The sequence below is a fragment of the Hyperoodon ampullatus genome (genome assembly GCF_949752795.1).
Source record: "Hyperoodon ampullatus genome assembly, chromosome: 20".
Classification (NCBI taxonomy): Eukaryota; Metazoa; Chordata; class Mammalia; order Artiodactyla; family Ziphiidae; genus Hyperoodon; species Hyperoodon ampullatus.
This window is the reverse complement of record NC_136933.1, coordinates 6,470,800-6,489,767: the sequence shown is the minus strand read 5'-3', so window position 1 is coordinate 6,489,767 and position 18,968 is coordinate 6,470,800. Positions and strand designations below refer to the sequence as shown.

General features: G+C 38.2%; 1 protein-coding gene across 1 annotated transcript in view; it reads left to right on the top strand.

Annotated features, from left to right (window-relative positions):
* Nucleotides 1-18,968, top strand: part of ADAM32 (ADAM metallopeptidase domain 32) — a gene marked incomplete at both ends in the record, with an annotated part of 184,245 nt that overhangs the window by 84,478 nt on the left and 80,799 nt on the right. The window contains 2 exons of the mRNA XM_079726555.1: nucleotides 6,848-6,984; nucleotides 17,550-17,727. Coding sequence (XP_079582681.1) covers nucleotides 6,848-6,984; nucleotides 17,550-17,727 — 315 coding nt within the window. The remainder of the gene's footprint in view (nucleotides 1-6,847; nucleotides 6,985-17,549; nucleotides 17,728-18,968) is intronic.

The window sequence follows — 18,968 nt, the reverse complement described above, 5'->3', positions numbered from 1 at the left end:
CAAGTTTTTCCCTTTCAGGACTTTTGAATATATCTTGCCATTCCCTTTTGGCCTGCAAAGTTTCTGTAGAGAGATCAGCTGATAGCCTTATGTGGGTTCCCTTGTAACTGACTCTTTTTCTCTTGTTGCCTTTAGAACCTTCTCTTTGTCTTTTGCCATTTTAATTATGTTATGTCTTGGTGTAGGTCTGTTTGTGTTCACCTTGTTTGAGACCCTCTGTGCTTCCTGTACCTGGATATCTGTTTCCTTCTTTAGGTTTGGGAGTTTTTCAGCCATAATTTCTTCAAGCATATTTTTGATCCCCTTTCCTCTTTCTTCTCCTTCTGGGATTCCTATTATTTGTAGATTGGCATGATTTATATTATCCCATAGATTTCATATGTTGCTTTCATTTTTTTTCATTTGTCTTTCAAGCTGCTGTTCTGATTAATTTTTATTATTCTATATTCCAGATCATTTATTTGTTCTTCTGCATTATTTAGTTTGCTATTTATTGCCTTTAGCTCTTTTTTTTTTTTTTTTTTTTTTTTTGCCATGCGTCTTGTGAGATCTTAGTTCCCCAAACCCGTGCCCCCTGCAGTGGAAGCATGGAGTCCTAACCCCTGGAGTGCTAGGGAATTCCCCTAGCTCATTTTTTATCTTGGCAATTGAATTGTCTAATTTTATTTGGCTCCTTTTTATAGTTTCTAGTTCCTTGTTTCAGTAATGTGCATTTCTATTGATAATCTTTCTTTTTTTTTTTTTTTTTTTTGCGGTACGCAGGCCTCTCACTCATGGCCTCTCCCGTTGCGGAGCACAGGCTCCGGACGTGCAGGCTCAGCGGCCATGGCTCACGGGCCCAGCCACTCCACAGCATGTGGGATCTTCTTGGACTGGGGCACGAACCCGTGTCCCCTGCATTGGCAGGCGGACTCTCAACCACTGTGCCACCAGGGAAGCCCGTGATAATCTTTCTTAATTCCTTCAGCATTTTTATTACCTGCTTTTTGAACTTGGGGTCTGGTAGATTTGGGAGGTCTGTTTCATTGCTTATTTTTTCAGGGGATTTCTCTTGTTCTTTTCATTGGGAGTAGTTGCTCTGCCTTTTCATTTTAATTATATAGTTCTCTGACTCTATGAATTTAGGAGAAACCATTATCTACTGTGGTCTGAAGGGCTGTTTTTATGTGGGAGTGACCCTGTGTAGATTGTGTGAGTCCAGTATTTTTGACTCAAGGGCTGTTTTTGGTATGGATGCTTGCCATATCTTTCTCAGGGTGTGCTGGCCCTTGTTCCCTTGATAAGGGGGTGTGCTTGGTGTTGTGACCAGAGCCTGCACTGGATGTTGTGCAGAGACTCCTCTTTGCTCTGTGGTTGTCACAGCCCTGTTGGGGATGGGGTCGGCTCCCCGGTTATTGGAGTAGAAGCCCCCAGATCCATTTCTAAGCTGCAGTATGAGATAGGTGGGACTGGAGCACTCCCTCTGGGACAGGAGCTGCTGTGCATTCCTCTCCAGGTACTGTCCACCAAGATGTGTGACTCTGTGATGTTGCCTGCCACTTGGTGTGTGTGTCCACGAATTTCGCTGCTTCTGGCACCTGGAATCATCTCTGCCATGGTAGTACCAATAATTGGCTCAGATGTCCAGCATGCATGTATGATTCTAGTCCCAAAACCCACCGGCCTGAGATCCCACCAACGCCATACCACCGTGCACACTGTGGGAGCATGGATAATTGGCTTAGATTTCAGCCCCCACTTGCATGTGTGGGTGCCCCAAAAGTTTGCAAAACCCTCAGCAGTGGGAACCGTGCCCTGTTGTGAGCATGCTGACAAGGAGGCTGGTATGGTAGACCCATGACCCTCCTTTCATGTGTTGACAATGGGACTCTTACGGTGAACCCATGCTCCATCCTGCACGTACCCCCAGTTGCAACTTGGGCCACACTCCAGGCCCTTCAGGCTGTCTCTGTACAGCCAAACTGAGTTCTCTCCCCAGACTGTCCTCTGAAGCCCAAGTTTCAGAATCCACCAGCAGGCATGTGGAAAGTGCAGTGACATGGCAAGGGCGGTCTGTGCTGGTCTCTCTGTACCCTGCTGCACCACACTCTCCCCTTGAACCTCTAAAGCTCCCTATTTGTCCCACCAGACCTCGCAACTGGTGAAGGAGGTTCCTGGGGTGAGGGAACCTTTCCTCTTTCACAGCTCCCTCCCATGGGCACAGGTCCCATCCCGATTCCGCTTCTCCTCCCTTTTCCCTTCATCCTACTCCACTATGTGGGGATCTTTCTTGCAGCTTTGGTTGTATGAGATCGTCTGCCTGCTTTCAGTAGGTATTCTGTGAGATTTGGTCTGCATGTAGATGTATTTTTGATGTATTTGTGGGAGGAGGTGAGTTCCAGGTTCCTCCACTCTGCCATCTTGATCTCCTCCCTCTCAGTAGCATTTTTTAACTTTATACTTTTACTTCTCTCTCAGGTTCTTATTCTTTTTTTGGTTATTGATGTTATAGTATATATATATTTTTATATTGTGTATCCTATAACATATATTGTACTATGATTATTTTTAGTAAATTTGATTTTTCACTTTTAGACTAGAGTGAATTATGCACCACCATTACACTATTACAGAACCTAACTTTGACTATATATTTACCATTAACAGTGAGTTTTATGCTACTTTCTCATGTTTTAATGATGTTAATTAGTATTATTTTACTTCAGTTCAAACAACTCCCTTTTGCATTTCTTGTAAGGCATGTCTAGTGGTGATGAACTCCCTCAGCTTTTATTTGTTTGGGAATCATGGTCTCTTCTTCATTTCTGAAGCACAGTTTTGCTGGGCATAGAATTCTTGGTTGACAGTTTTTTTTTCTTTCAGTATTTTGAATATATAATCCCATTTTCTCATCACCTGAAATATTTCTGTTGAGAAACCTGCTGATAGTCTTATGGGGGTTCCCTTGTATGTAACTTGGTTTTTTTCCTCTCTTCTTTCAAAATTCTTTCTTTGTCTTTACTTTTTTTGTGTGTGTGTGGTACACGGGCCTCTCACCACTGTGGCCTCTCCCGTCGTGGAGCATAGGCTCCAGACGCGCAGCCTCAGAGGCCATGGCTCATGGGCCCAGCCACTCCACGGCATGCGGGATCCTCCCGGACCAGGGCACGAACCCGCGTCCCCTGCATCGGCAGGCGGACTCCCAACCACTGTGCCACCAGGAAAGCCCCTGTCTTTACTTTTGACACTTTAATTATAATGTGTCCTGGTGTAGCCCTATTCAAGTTCAACCTATTTGGGGTCCTTTGTGCCTCATATATTTGGATGTCCATTTCTTTTCCAGTTTTTGGAAAATTTTAGCCATTATTGCTTTAAATGTACTTTCTGTCCCGTTTTATTTTCCTTCTGGAATTCCCATGATATGGTTATTGGGGGGTGTGTGTGTGTGTGTGTGTGTGTGTGTGTGTTTGTCCCATAGTCCTGTAGGCTTGCTTTCTTTTTCATTCTTTTTTTTATTTTTGCTCCTCTGACTGGATAATTTAAAATATTCCTGCCTTCTAGATCACTGATTCTTTATTCTGCATGGTCGAGTCTACTGTTGAAGCTCTCTATTGAATGCTTCAGTTATGTTTTTCAGCTCTAAGATATCTCTTTTTAATGGTTTCTGTTCCTTTGTTGAACCTATTTTGTTCATTCATTGTTTTACTAATTTCATTTGGTCATCTGTGTGTTCTTGTAATTCACTAAACTTCTTTAAGGAGATTATTCTAAATTATTTCTCTGACACTTCATAGATCTCCATTTATTTTGGGTTAGTTATTTTGCAGCATTTTTAGTTTCATTTGATGGTGTCACATCCACCTGATTTTTCTTGCTCCTTCATTCCTTACTTTGGCACCTGTGCATTTGAGTTATTGGTCTCCTCTTCCAGACTTTACAGGCTCACTTTGGCAGAGACAGTTCTTCATTAGTCAGCTCAGTTTAGGTTTCTGGACATGTCCTTGGACAGGCAGGATCTATTTTTGGGCAAGGCCACTGCCCAACCTCTGAGATCAGGGGAGGGGGTACCACTGGCTATTAACTGTTGGATAGGACTGATAGTGTGGTTCCCTGCCCAAACGAGGCAGTAGGATATACTCTGTGGTTGTTTAGATTCACTGGTCAGGCTTCCTAGAAGGTCAGGACAGGGAACTTTACTCAGCAGTAGCTGGGAGATGAATTAGCTTCCATGCCCTGACAGGGAGCACATGACCTGCATAGCTCATTGTTTGTTGACCCACATTAAGCAGACTGTGCCCTTAATTCCTCGGACACATGGGGCCACTGGGTTTTGCTCTGAAGATGGGGAAAACCATGGGCTGTGCTCTATGTTCAAGTGCCACTGTAAGCAGGGTTGTTGGATGGGCGGCACAGCTTCCTATGTGCTCTGGCTAGATTTGTTGGTTGGGCTTTCTGAAGGCTATATGTAGCAGGGCTATGAATTTGTGTCCTTGTCCAGGTGTAGTGGGAAAACCAGCTTAGCTCTTTGTTTGTGGTCTTGACTCAATCTAACTGGCATTCCAAGTTTCCTGGCCAAACAGTGCCACAGGCTTTGCTCTGTGAACAATCAACTCTGCCTGCCATACTCTCTGCTCAAGTGTTGCTGCACTATGCAGCTACCAGGTGTTCTGACCAGGCTTCTGGTCTGGGGGAGCCAGGAGCTATACTAGGCATTAGGCAGGGCTATGAACAGCTCCCCTGACTGGGTGGAGGTGGGTAGCAGACCAGGTTCCAGGGCTGGCAAGGCTTTTCATTTGAGGACTCAAATCAGGCATTCCTATACCTCATTGACTTCCCTTGTCATACTGTTCCACTGTCCTGGCTCTGCAGATGAGCAGAGCTGGTAGTTGGCAACTACAGGTGCTATAGATGGGAACTCGGCCTGCCAAGATCCAAGCAGTGATTGCTGTAAGCCCTTCCTGCCTTCTCTGCCATGATCAGATTCCTAGGGGTCAAATCTCACTCATCCTTTATGATTCTTATGAGGTAAGACCAGATTAGGGGCTCCCAGAAGTGACCCACAATACTAGGGGATCTGGATGTCCACTCTAGGCTCTTTTCCCACTTGAGGGACTGTAGGCTCTGGGAAGACCTCTTGGTGTGGTGCTGCACCAGTCTTGGGGAGGGGCAATGCATTCAGTGTATATCTGCTCCTCCTAACCTTCTAATGAGGTCTGTCTTGGTCTCTGGTACAGGGGCTGCTTCAGCCTCACCTCCATGTTCTAGAATTTTCTCAGTGATGTCTATGAATAATTGCTAGTTGTTCTTCTTGTGAGGGGGAGTGAAGTTGGGAAAGACCTATGTTGCCATCTTGGTGATATCACTCCTGTTGCAATTTATTTCTTATTATGGACCTGGAGACAATGAGGGGTGATGAGACAAATGTCCTAGGTTTTGTCATTATAAGTGTCATTTTTTTTAAATGTAGGGGCTCTTTCATTGTTTTTTTTTAATTAATTTATTTATTTTTGGCTGTGTTGGGTCTTCGTTGCTGTGCATGGGCTTTCTCTAGTTGCGGCGAGCAGGGGCTACTCTTCATTGTGGTGCATGGGCTTCTCATTGTGGAGCATGGGCTCTAGGCGCGCGCAGGCTTCAGCAGTTGTGGCTCGCAGGCTCTAGAGCTCAGGCTCAGTAGTTGTAGTGCACAGGCTTAGTTGCTCCGCGGCATGTGGGATCTTCCCAGACTGTGGCTCGAACCCATGTCCCCTGCATTGGTAGGCGGATTCTTAACCACTGCTCCACCGGGGAAGCCCTCTTTCATTGTTTAGAGGGAGGCTTACTCTATGGGCAAGGGACGTCCAGGGATATTTGTTCATGTCACTCCAGTTGTTCCCACCCCAAGTTTCAGATTCTGACTCCTTCCACACCAAACCTGGTAGGTTTGATAGTTAAATTGGAGCTGGGACTCTACAGTACTTATAGCTAGGCCCTGAGCTTGGTCCTCAGCTGTATCAAACCAACAACTGCAGGAGGTGATAGTCACCACAGTGCTGCTGCAGAGGCTTTCTGATTGCTTATTTGCATTATCAGTTGTTCATTTACAGTTTTTCCTTTCTGCTTTCATAATGTGCTTCCTCTAGCACTACCATAAGAAGCCAGTTGACCCCAAAATATTTATTATAGCTTGTCTTTATAATAGTGAAGTGCCTTGATGTTCCTCACAACTTGACCTCTACCTGCACCTTAACTTATGCCACAATTGGCAAAAATTGAGAAATTATGATGTCATTGCATATCATGAATTACCAGTGTCCCATTTCTCCTTGGCAAGGAAGATATTTATGCACTCATTAAATATGTGACAGCCTAATCACAAGAATGCTTTCCTGAGGGTCTGTTTTCTGTGGTTTCTTCTGATACTAGTTACTGTGTCATTGAAAATCTTGGCAGGAAGCAGATAGCGTAATTACAACTGAGGAATTTGGTTATGTGGCCACTTTGTGAGCTGGGAGGTGGAGTATCATGTGGACTCTCCTGAATGAACATGAGAGCTGTTCTAAGAAATTAGGTAAATGGAAGATCATAGTCCATATAGCCAAAAATCTAATGTAAAAATAGCCCTTTTATATAGTTAGGACAGTTATTTAAGAATTATCTTGAAAGCATTCAATTGTTAAATCATGGCAAAGCTAGACATAGGCTCAATATGGCTTATATCTCAATAAAATTTCATAAGAAGATCTTCAGCTTCTTACTTGTCCAATGAACTGCACTTCCATAATCTTAAGTATTCGATAAATCAATAAAATGTTCATAATTAGAAAAATATTACTTTTACCACCCTTCAGTGAATTGTCTTTTATTTGAATTTTCTTTGTTGTTAATGTAGTATCCCAAGGGGATAACTTTGGAGGCATTTTCAGTTATTGTCACCCAGATGCTGGGACTCAGTCTGGGCATATCATATGATGACCCAAGGAAATGTCGATGTTCAGGAGCCATCTGCGTAATGAGTCCAAAAGCCATGTAAGTTTTTAAAAAATAATATTTATTTATTTGTTGTATTTATTTTGTTTTAAATAACTGAAGTGAAAAATTTTAGTATTTGCTTATAGCATGAATTAGCTATAAATGGACCAAGGACCACAAAATATAAATATGAGATTTTAAGCCTAAGAATAGTATGGTGGGAGGTTAGCATTAAGAACAGTCAAAGATAGCAAATCCAGTCTGCAAGATACATTAGCAAAGGAATTCTCCATAGGCTGTGTATTTTAAGAAATCACTTAATAAGGATCTTTAAAAATACGTTGTAGGCCAAAACAAGTGGCCTTTGTTTTTAGACAAAATTTTCTGTTTTGCTTTTAGAGTATATTAATGTTGTGGAAAAACTATGATCTAAAGAATATAATATTTGTGTGACTTTGGATAAATTACTAGGCCTTGCTTAGATTTATTTTTGTCATCTTTAAAATGGGAATGATTATGCCTGTTCTCTTATTTCACAGAGTGATATGAGAATAAAATGAGAAAATAAAATGGGAAAGTGTTTTTTAAATTGTAAAATCCTACAAGTATGTGATGGATTAGTTACAGTGATTTCTAAATTTGCCAGTGTTCCCCACATAGTATATCGTACAAGGGCTATAGCAGATGTCATTAGTGTTCTACAGTTTTTATTTGTAAAAAGGGCCTATGTTAAGTGTGACCTATTCATAACTGAAGAATGATCAAAAGTCAAAAGTGAAAACAAGCCATTAATTTCTGAAAACATGCTCTTTTTATAGTTACTTCTAAACACCACCTAAGGTTAACTCTTACATTCTAAAAATAGCTCAAACACAAACATATATATTTTTATATGCACACATTTTATTACAATATAGTTCTCCATGGATTATATATAAAAACAATATTTTATATGTATAAAATATATAATTTCATTAAATTAAATGTATAATAAATTAAATATAATAACATTTATTAAATCAAATATAAAATTTATATAGCTATATAAGTAATATGAAAATTACCATTCTGGGCCTATTGTCCATTTGGCCAACTGTTCTCAAGTATGCTATGACAAGATGTTTTGTGTAGGTCACCCAGAGTCTGGGATTAATGATAATAAACATAACAAATATTTACATTATGCTTGCTATGTGCTAGGGACTATTTCAAACACTTTACATATGTTGTCATTTGATCCTCACATCTCTTTAGGGTAGGTCCTATTATTCTCATCTTTACAGATAAGAAACTGAATTATAAAAGGATAACTATCTGTGGTCAGAGAGCTGGTTATGGGAGTCCTGAGTTTTGAACCCAGGCATTCCGGCTTTAGAATCTGTGTTAATAAACTTTTGGATTTGTATGGTGCTTTATGACATTTAAACTGCTTTCATACATATTGTCCAGTTTCTTAAAAATCTTTTGTGATGTGTGTAGAGCAAGTATTATCTTAATTTTTACAAAATCTAACAATTTTATATGCATATATATGTAAGATATATAAATGAATATATAAGATCTATCTATAAATGTGGATAAATATATCTTTTACATTTCTGGAGTACATCTCATTCATTATTTTATGTAATTTTCAAAGAAGGCATGTGAGTAAGTAAGGCAAATATTATTATTTCCATTTGTCTTTTTCCATGTGTTTTTTTTTTTAAAGCCCTGGAGTACAGAGAGCCAAGTGACTCTACATTGGATATACAGATAATAAGTGGCCAACTTCAGCTGATATCAGTAATGTCACCAATGATTTACTGGGTACTCACTATAAGCCAAAGAGTTGAATTAGGTACTTTACTTGTTTATTAACATTTAATCCTCATAACAACCCTAAGAAATGGATGGGTACTATCCGTATCTTGTAGATGAGAAAACTGAGACTTAGAGAGTTTGATCACTTTGCTTAAAAGCTCATAAGTCACAAGATTGGTACTAGTCAACAGGTTTATCTAACTCAAAGCTTTTGTTATTTTCTCTACTCCATATTGACTTCATATAGAGGACAGTTAATATATTGGAATTAATTTAAACCAAGTAGCAAAAGAACATTAAAATGTATTCATACAAACTTCATTCTTTAGTTCAGTAATCCTTCTAGTATATTATTTTGATGATGCAATTTATATCTACTTTTTAAAAGTGGGTAACTTTTAACATAGTCTACACAAACAAATGAGTTCAGAAGTGGAGGGAGGAAAGAGCATAGAAAATGGCAAAAGCTATGAATGTAGGAACTTAGGGAAAACTCATGGTGAAGGTTTGCTTACCTATCCAGTTGCATCATTTTACAAAAAGGCAAAAACATTTAGAAGGAGTATGGAGTTATCAGTTATCCAAATAAATTGAATTATTTTATTCTTATTGCTTTCCCTTAATTTCTTACTAAGACCAATTTTATTAAGCTATGGGAATTTGATTGGGGAAGAGGAGATACCATCTTGGAGTAAGGAATACATTGAGGAGAATGTGGGCTTTGGAATCTTTCACTTGTTTGCTATTTTCCCTAACCCTTATTTTTCTCATCTGAAAAATGAAGATCATGATAGGTACATCTCACAGTTGTTGTGAGGATGCAATTAATCAAGTAAGTTACTTATCAGTGTGCTGGTATCTCTTCTTATTTGAGGAATAGAAAGACCTAGGAGGTATTAAAATGGTGGTGTAGGGATACACAAGAACAGTGAGAATATGGAATGTTGGGAAAGAAATGTAGACAAGAGACAGACCCTGAAAGAAAAATGAAATACTATAAAATGTTGTCAAGTGCTAACCCCAACTTCAGAAAAATGGTAGAGAGTACAACAATTTTTTTGCATAATTTCCTTCTGTCACATAATTTCTCTGTTCTTTGAATACAGAACTTAGGCTAGTTATATCATAGTTTCACTAAGCCTTTATAAAATAATTTGGGAGCAAAATAACATAGCATTAGAATTTAGAGTGTAAAATCGCAACCAAATGAATGTTAGGAAAAACTTCAGATAATTGATTCAAGTAAACTTTGGGAACACACATTCTTAGTTAAGAACTGCCATATGGGCAGCGAAAAGGTGAATAATTAGGGATTATATACAGTTAGCTATAAATAATTCCCAGTTCAAAAATATTATATTGTTTTTTTATTTAAAAGTTTTCTTCACCTTTCAGTTTTGATGCTAAGATCATCAAAATTTATGGTTTATAGTAAAATATCTATTAATATTTAATATAAATATTTTATTGCATTATTTACTGTTCAAAGATGAAATTTTGAGTAAAAAGTACCTGAATTTGGAGTCTTAGATAACTGTGTGTGAATACTGATCCTGCTAATGTACAAACTATCTGAGTTTGAGGAGGTTTCTAGCTTCTCTAAACTTTAATTCAGTTTCTATAAAATGTTGATGACAATACCAACCTCTCTGGTTTGTTGTGAGGATTAAATAATCAAGTGAATAAAATATCTGGCTGATAATAGGTGCTCAATAAATGTCAGTTACCTCCTTACCTTACAAAGTTGTACTGCACATGCAGAGTGACTCATCTTATGGAAATATTGTCTGAAGTTATTTTTATTAGGGGTATATGGACATAATTATGTTAAATTTTGATTAATATACAATTTCTGTGAAATCTTTGAGAAATTTCAGGACTAAGCACAGTACAGTCTGTTTAACGAAAGTTTGTTGTTATTAGAAAGAATCAACAGACAGTTGGTTCTATGTTTGCTTAGAACTGTGCAGGTAATAAGTGATACCAGCCATAAAGATGACAAAATTCCTGCTTCAAACAACTTACAATTCAATGAATTATCTATCATATTATATATGTAGTACAAACCTATGAATAAACATTGAAAAACCATTGAAATAGAAGAGATTCAAACTTTCAAAGAGTTTGATTCTTAATTTGGTCAAGGGAAAGATAGAGGAAATAGAAGCTTGAAGAGTTGTTGATATACATCTGGGAATTTACATAATGAATATTTGGTTTTCTCCGTGCCATTATTTCAGTTGTATTTCACCTAGGCAGAGGTATCATACACATACATAACCATATTTTTTCTGTATATGCAAGAATTTACATACAACCGCACCCAGAAGCTCAAAACTTTCTCTTAGTTAGATTTAGTTTGTAATGCATATAAAAAATAAAATTTATCTATTCTGTTTTTTCTTCCAGTTTTACTGAAATATAACTGACATATAGCACTGTATAAATTTAGGGTGTACAGCATAATGATTTGATTTAAATCCATCATGAAATGATTATCACAATAAGTTTAGTGAACATCCATCATCTCATATAGATAAATAATTAAAGAAAAAATTTTTTTCATGTGATGAGAACTCTTAGGATTCACTCTCAACAAATTTCATACATAACATAGAGCAATGTTAATTATATTTATAACATTGTACATTACATCCCTAGTACTTACTTATAACTGGGAGTTTGTGACTTTGACTGCCTTAATGCACACATCTGATTTCTTTTTCTATGAGTTTTTTGTTTGTTTTGTTAGTCCTGTTATACAACATAGTGATTTGATATTTCTATACACTTCAAAATGATCTCCATGATAAGTCTAGTTATATGTCACCATACAAAGATAGTACATAGTTACTGTGTTCCCCATTTTATTTTAAATATTTTACTTTTATTTATTTTATTTTAAATATTTTATTTTATTTATTTATTTTGGCCGCGCTGAGAGGCATGTGGGATCTTAGTTCCCCGACCAGGGATCGAACTGGCGCCCCCTGCAGTGGAAGTGCAGAGTCTTAACCACTGGACCGCCAGGGAAGTCCCCACAGTACATTTTATACCTGCGATTCATTTATTTTGCAGCTAGAAGTTTGCACCTTTTAATCTCCCTCACCTATTTCTTCCCCCCCCACCCCGGAAACCACCTCTTTGTTCTCTGATTCTATAACTGTTTCTGTTTTGCTCTGTTAGTTCATTTGTTTTGTTTTTTAGATTCCAAATATTAGTGAAATCATACAGTATTTATCTTTCTCTGCCTGACTTATTTCACTTAACATAATGCCCCCTAGTTCCATCCATGTTATCACAAATGGCAAGCTTTCCTTCTTTTTTATGGCTAATTTCCACTGTGTGTGTGTGTGTGTGTGTGTATGTGTGTGTGTATATATATATATATATATATATATATATATATACACACACATCTTCTATTCCCACTAATCTATTGATGGGCACTTAGGTTGTTTCCATACCTTAACTATTGTAAATAATGCTCTAGTGAACATAGGGATGCATGTATCTTTTCTAATTTGCATTTTTGTTTCTTCAGATAAATACACAGGAGTGGAATTGACAAATCATATGGTAGTTCTGTTTTGAAATTTTGAAGAATCTCTATACTGTTCTTCATAGTGACTGTACCAATTTACATTCCCACCAACAGTGCATGAGTGTTTCCTTTTCTCCACATCCTTGCCAACACTTGCTATTTGTTGTCTTTTTGATAATAACCCTTCTGACAGGTGTGAGGTAGTACCTTCTTGTGATTCAGTTTCCGTAATGACTAACGATGTTGAGCATATTTTCATGTGCCTGTTGGCCATCTGTATGTCTTCTTTGGAAAAGGTCTATTCAGGTCCTCTACACACTTTTTCAGTTGGGTTGTTTTATTGATGTTGAATTGTATGAGTTCCTTGTATATTTTAAATATCAACCTGTTATTAGCTATGTCATTTGCAAGTATCTTCTCCCATTCAATAGGCCACCTTTTCAGTTTGATGTAGTCCCATTTATTTATTTTTGCTTTTGTTTCCCTTGCCTGAAGAAACAGATACAAAAAAATATTACTAAGATCAATGTCTAAAGAGCTTACTGCCTGTTTACTTCTAGAAGTTTTATAGTTTAAGGTCTTACATTTAAGTCTTTAATCTGTTTTGAATTTATTTTTCTACATAGTGTGAGAGAGTAGTCTAGTTTGTTTCTTTTGCATGTAGCTGTCCAGTTTTCCCAACACAATTTATTGAACAGGCCGTCTTTTCTCCATTTTATATTCTTGCCTTCTTTGTCATAGATTAATTGACCATAAGTGTGTGAGTTTATTTCTGGGCTTTCTGTTCTGTTCCACTTATCCATGTGTCTGTTTTTGTGCCAGTACCATACTTGTTGGATGACTGGCACTTTGTACCATAGTTTGAAATCAGGGAGTGTGATACCTCCAACTCTGTTCTTTTTCAAGATTTCTGTGGCTATTTGGAGTCTGTTGTGCTTCCATACAAATTTTATAATTATTTGTTCTAGCTCTGTGAAAAATGCCATTAATATTTTGATAGAAATTGCATTGAATCTATAGATTTCCTTGGGTAGTATGATCATTTTAACAGCAATTGTTAATGGGATTGTTTTCTTAATTTCTCTTTCTGATACTTTGTTGTTAATGTATAGAAATGTATCACATTTCCGTATGTTAATTTTGTATCCTGCACATTTACTGAATTCATTGATCAGTTCTAGTAGTTTTTTGGTGGTGTCTTTAGGATTTTCTATATATAGTATCATGTCATCTGCAAAAAGTGACAGTTTTCTTTCTTTGTTCCCAATGTGGATTCCTTTTATTTCTTTTTCTAGTCTGATTGCTGCGGCTAGGACTTCCAATACTATGTTGAATAAAATTGGTGGGGGTGGAAATCCTTGTCTTATTCCTGATCTTGGAGGAAATGCTTTCAGCTTTTCACATTTGAGTATGATATTAGCTGTGGATTTGTCATATGTTTAGATCTGAAGTGAGTCTCTTGTAGGAAGCATATGTATGGGTGTTGTTTTTGTATCCATTCAGCCACTCTGTGCCTTTGATTGGAGCATTTAGTCCATTTACATTTAAATTAATTATTGATATGTATGTACTTATTCCCATTTTGTTAATTGTTTCGGAGTTGTTTTTGTAGTTCTTTTTTGTTGAGGTCCTCTTCCTTTTTTCTCTTTTCTTATGATTTGATGCCTACATTTGGTGTTATGTTTGGATGCCTTTCTCTTTTGTGTGTGTATATCTACTATAGATTTTTGGTTTGTCATTACCATGAGGTTTGTATATAGCAATATATATATATGCTTGTTTTAAGTTGCTGATCTCTTAAGTTCAAACACGTTTTAACAACCCTGCATTTTTACTTCCCACCCCCAGTGTTTACTGTTTTGACATCACCTTTTTGTTTGTGTATCCTTTAACTACTTATTGTAGATGTAGATGATTTTACTACTTTTTTCTTCTAACCTTCCTACTAGATTTATAAGCTGTTGATTTATTACCTTTATTGTATATTTGAAGTTCCCTATAAGATTTTTTCTTTTGTAATTTTCATATTTCTAGTTGTGGCCTTTTCTTTTTCACATAGAGAAGTTCCTTTAACATTTCTTGTAAAGCTGGTTTGGTGGTGCTCTTTTATTGGCATTTGCTTGTCTGTAAAACTTTTGATCTTGCCATCAAATCTGAATGAAAGCCTTGCCAGCTAGAGTATTCTTGGTTGTAGTTTTTCTTCCTTTCATCACTTTAAATATACGGTGCCACTCTCTTCTGGCCTGCAGAGTTTCTGCTATAAAGTCAGATGATAGCCTTACAGGAGTTCCTTTGTATGTAACTTGTTGCTTTTTCCTTGCTGCTTTTAATATTCTGTCTTTATCTTTAATTTTTGTCATTTTCACTACAGTGTGTCTTGGTGTGTTCCTCTTTGTGTTGAGCCTCTTTGGGACTCTCTGTAACTCCTGTACCTGGATGTCTGTTTCCTTTCCCAGGTTAGGGAAGTCTTCAGCTATTATGTCTTCAAATACAATATGTTCTCTGCCCCATTTTCTCTCTATCTTCTCCTTCTGGGACTACTATAATGTGACTGTTAGTATGCTTGATATCGTCCCAGAGGTCTCTTAAGCTGTCCTCATTTCTTTTTATACATGTTTCTTTTTCCTGTTCAGCTTCAATGATTTTTCACTACTCTATTCTAGCTCACTGATTTGTTCCTCTGTATCATCTAACCTATTGTTGATTCGTTGTGGTAGATTTCTTATTTCAAGTATTGTATTCTTCATCTCTCTTTGTTTCTTCTTTGAATTTTCTAACTCTTTGTTCATGTCTCACTCTGTTCATCCATTCTTCTCCCGAATTTTTTGAGCATCTTTATGTTTGTTACCTTGAACTTTGTATCAAGTAGATTGCTTGTCTCCACTCCACTCAGTTCTTCTTTTGGGGTTTTATCTTTTTCCTTCATTTGGAATGTATTCCTCTGTTGCCTCATGTTTCCTAATTTGCTGTTTTTATTTCTATGTATCTGGTATTTGGTTGTTTCCCGAACTTGGAGAAGTGACCTTTTGTAGATGTCCTATGCGTCACAGCAGCACACTCCTCTCTGGTCCCAGAGCTATATGCTCTAGTGGTCCCCCTAAGAGGACTGTGAGGGTCCTTCTATTGTGACAGGCTGACTACTGTGGGTGGTCTGGTAGACTTGGCTGACTGGCCCCCTGTCCAGTTGGTTGCCAGTCCCTGCCTTGTTCGGAGGCTGCTGGCCACTGGTGGGTGGAGCTGTGTCACAAGGTGGCTGACTGTGGAAACCCATGGGGTCCTGTGCTAGTGCTGGCCCAGTGGTGGGTGGACCTGGGATTGAGGTGGGTGGCTATGGGGCCAGGGGTCCTGGATCTAGTATCAGTCTGCTGGTGGGTGGGACCAGTTCCTGACATGGCTTACTGCATGGTCCAGTGTGTCCAAAGCTGTTGACAGCCTGCTAATAAGCAGGGCTGGATCCCGGGTTGGCTGATGAAGGGGTCCGAGGTGTCCCAGATCTGGTGTTAATCTACTCGTGTAGCTCAGAGGGTCCTGGGGCTGGTGCTGTCCTGCTGGTGGGTCAGCTGGGTCCTGACATGGCAGGCTGCAGGGCTCTGATGGTCCTGGTGGGGCTGGTGTCTGCCCACTGGTTGGTGGGGCCAGAGTCCAGGAGATACCAGGGCTGGTGGTATCCCCTGGTGGGAGAGGTTGTGCGAGTGTTGAGCTGGCTGGTGGGGGGGGGGTGGCTGGTCTCAGGGAGGCTAGAACTGGCTCACTGGTGGGTCACCCACCCAGGGGTATGGGTCTTGCCTTTACCACGTCTCCACCCTTCCCACCCATCTACTTGTGGTTCCTTCTTCATATCTTTAGTTGTAGAAGATCTTTTCGGCTACTCTTCTAGTCTTTCTCATCAATAATTGCTCTGTAAATAGTTGTAAATTTGTTGTGCCCATGGGAGGAGGTGAGCTTAGAGTCCTCCTACTCCAAAATCTTGGTCATTCTCTAATCTGTTCTTGATTTTTTTAATTGTAGTTGAAATACTCAACAGGAATTCTCTTAACCAATTTTAAATTTATTACTTAACTACAGGCACTATGTTGAACAGCAGATCTCTATAATTTATTCATCTTGTATAACTGAAACTTTATACCCATTTTACAACTCCCTATTTCCTCCTCCTCCTAGCCCCTTGTCAACTCTGCATCTATGGATTTGACTGTTTTAAATATCTCATATAAGTGAAAGCATGAAGTATTTCACTTTCTGTGACTAGCTTATTTCACTCAGCATAATGTCCTCCAGGTTTTTCTGTGTTGTTGCATATGGCAGGACTTGCTTCTTTTTTTATTAAGTCTGAATAATATTCCATTGCAGATATGTACCACATTTTCTTTATCCATTCATCTTTCAGTGGACATTTAGGTTGACTCCATATCTTTGCTGTCGTGAATATTGCTGCAATAAACATGGGAGTGCAGATATAACTTATATATCCTGATTTCAATAGTTTTAGATATATACCCAGAAGTAGGATTGCTGGATCATATGGTAGTTCTAGTTTTAATTTTTTGAGGAAGCTCACACCTGTTTTCAAAAAAGCCTGGACCAGGGCTTCCCTGGTGGTGCAGTGGTTGAGGGTCCGCCTGCCGACGCAGGGGACACGGGTTCGTGCCCCGGTCCGGGAGGATCCCGCGTGCCACGGAGCGGCTGGGCCCGTGAGCTGTGGCCGCTGGGCCTGCGCGTCCGGAGCCTGTGTTCTGCAACGGGGGAGGCCACGGCAGTGAGAGGCCCACGTACCGCAAAAAAAAAAAAAAAAAAAAAAAAAAAGCCTGGACCAATTTACATTTCCATAAACAATGTACTAGGGTTCCAATTTCTCCACATCCTCGACAGCACTGTTTATCTATTTTTTAAAGAATCATAGCCATCTTAACAGGTGTGAGGTCTTTTTTTTTTTTTTTTTTGCATTTCTCTGATGATTACTTACATTGATAACCTCTTAACATACCTGTTGGTTATTTATATGTGTCTTCTTTGGGGAAATGTCTATCCAAATCCTTTGTCCATTTTCTAGTTGGGTTGTTTAGTTTTGCCTATTGAACTTAATTTTGTTTTAAGAAGATATGTATTCCAGTGAATGAAATCACATGACCTCCTGCAGAATGACTTTGGCCTCTGAGCACTTGTTATGAACAGTTATCATTACCTCTTGAATTTAACATTTTGAAATTAACTTATATAATATAGAATTGTGTTTTCAGAAGTATACTGCCATGACATTATACGGATTCATCTTTAGGCAATCCAGTGGTGTGAAGACTTTTAGCAGTTGCAGTTTGAGTGACTTTGAAAATTTCATTTCAAATATGGGTGCCCAGTGTCTTCAGAATAAGCCACAAATGCAGAGGGCTCCGGCAACAATCTGTGGGAACGGCAGAGTGGAGGGAAATGAAATCTGTGACTGTGGTACTGAGGAAGTAAGTCTGATAATTGGAAAATTGATAAATTTATTGTTTTAGTTCAACTCTTTGTCATAAATGTTATATATCTCAAATATGACTGAGTACTGTGCAAAATATTGGCAGTAATGAAATCAAGCTTGAAATACATACAAGAATACACCATCTAGATTTAATAGGTTGAAGAGTTTTGGACAAATATAAGAATATTCCCCAAAAATTATTGCTGACAGGAAAAAAGGGAAGTCTACAATTAGCTTTTGGTTCCAGACTAAATATGTAAAATCTTTCAAACCTGTGCTTAACCTTTGGACATTTGATAAGTGTCTTATTGAAGATTAATGTGGGAACAGACCATCAAGTATCCTTTAGGGTATTGCCTCACAATGGAATCAGCAGTATGGGGAGGGAAGACTGTTAAAGTTACAGTCTGAACATTGGGTGATTTTGATTACTCACTTGGTAGAGAAGCCCTAGAGAAAATATAATGAATGCAAAAGGTCCAGGGTGTAATGCTTCTAGACAGTTCAGTTTTTGCAGCAGTACTGCAAGTATCATAAATGTTCATGATCATAAGATAGAAATGATATTAGGATTTGATACATGCATGGGTCAGAACAAACTTGTACTCATATCACATTGTTTTAATACTGTGCCTTTATATTATGTTTCACCATTTGGTAGAACAAGTCCTCCCTTTTTACTCTTCATCTGTTTTTAAATCAATTTTCTTGGAGGCATCATCTGCATACAATAAAATACAACAACTAAAAGTATACAGGTGGATGAATGTTTGCAAATGTACACAAGCATTGCATTGGTACAATTCAGATAGAGATTTTTTCATTTTTTAAATTGACCTACAACACTGTGTTAATTCCTGTTACACAACATAGTGAATCAATATTCTATACATTTCAAAATGATCATCTTGATAAGTCTAGTTATGATATGTCACCATATAAAGATATTACATAGTTATTGACTATGTTCCCCACACTGTACATATTATACTCATGACTCATTTATTTTGCAACTAGAATTTTGTACCTCTTAATCTCCCTCACCTATTTCTTTCCTCTCCCCAAACCCCTTCCCTCTGGCAACCACCTCTTTGTTCTTTGTATCTATAACTCTGTTTCTGTCTTTCTATGTTTGTTCATTTGTTATATTTTTAGATTCCACATAAAAGTGAAATCATAAGGTATTTGTCTTTCTCTGTCTGACTTATTTCACCTAACATAATACCCTCTAGGTCC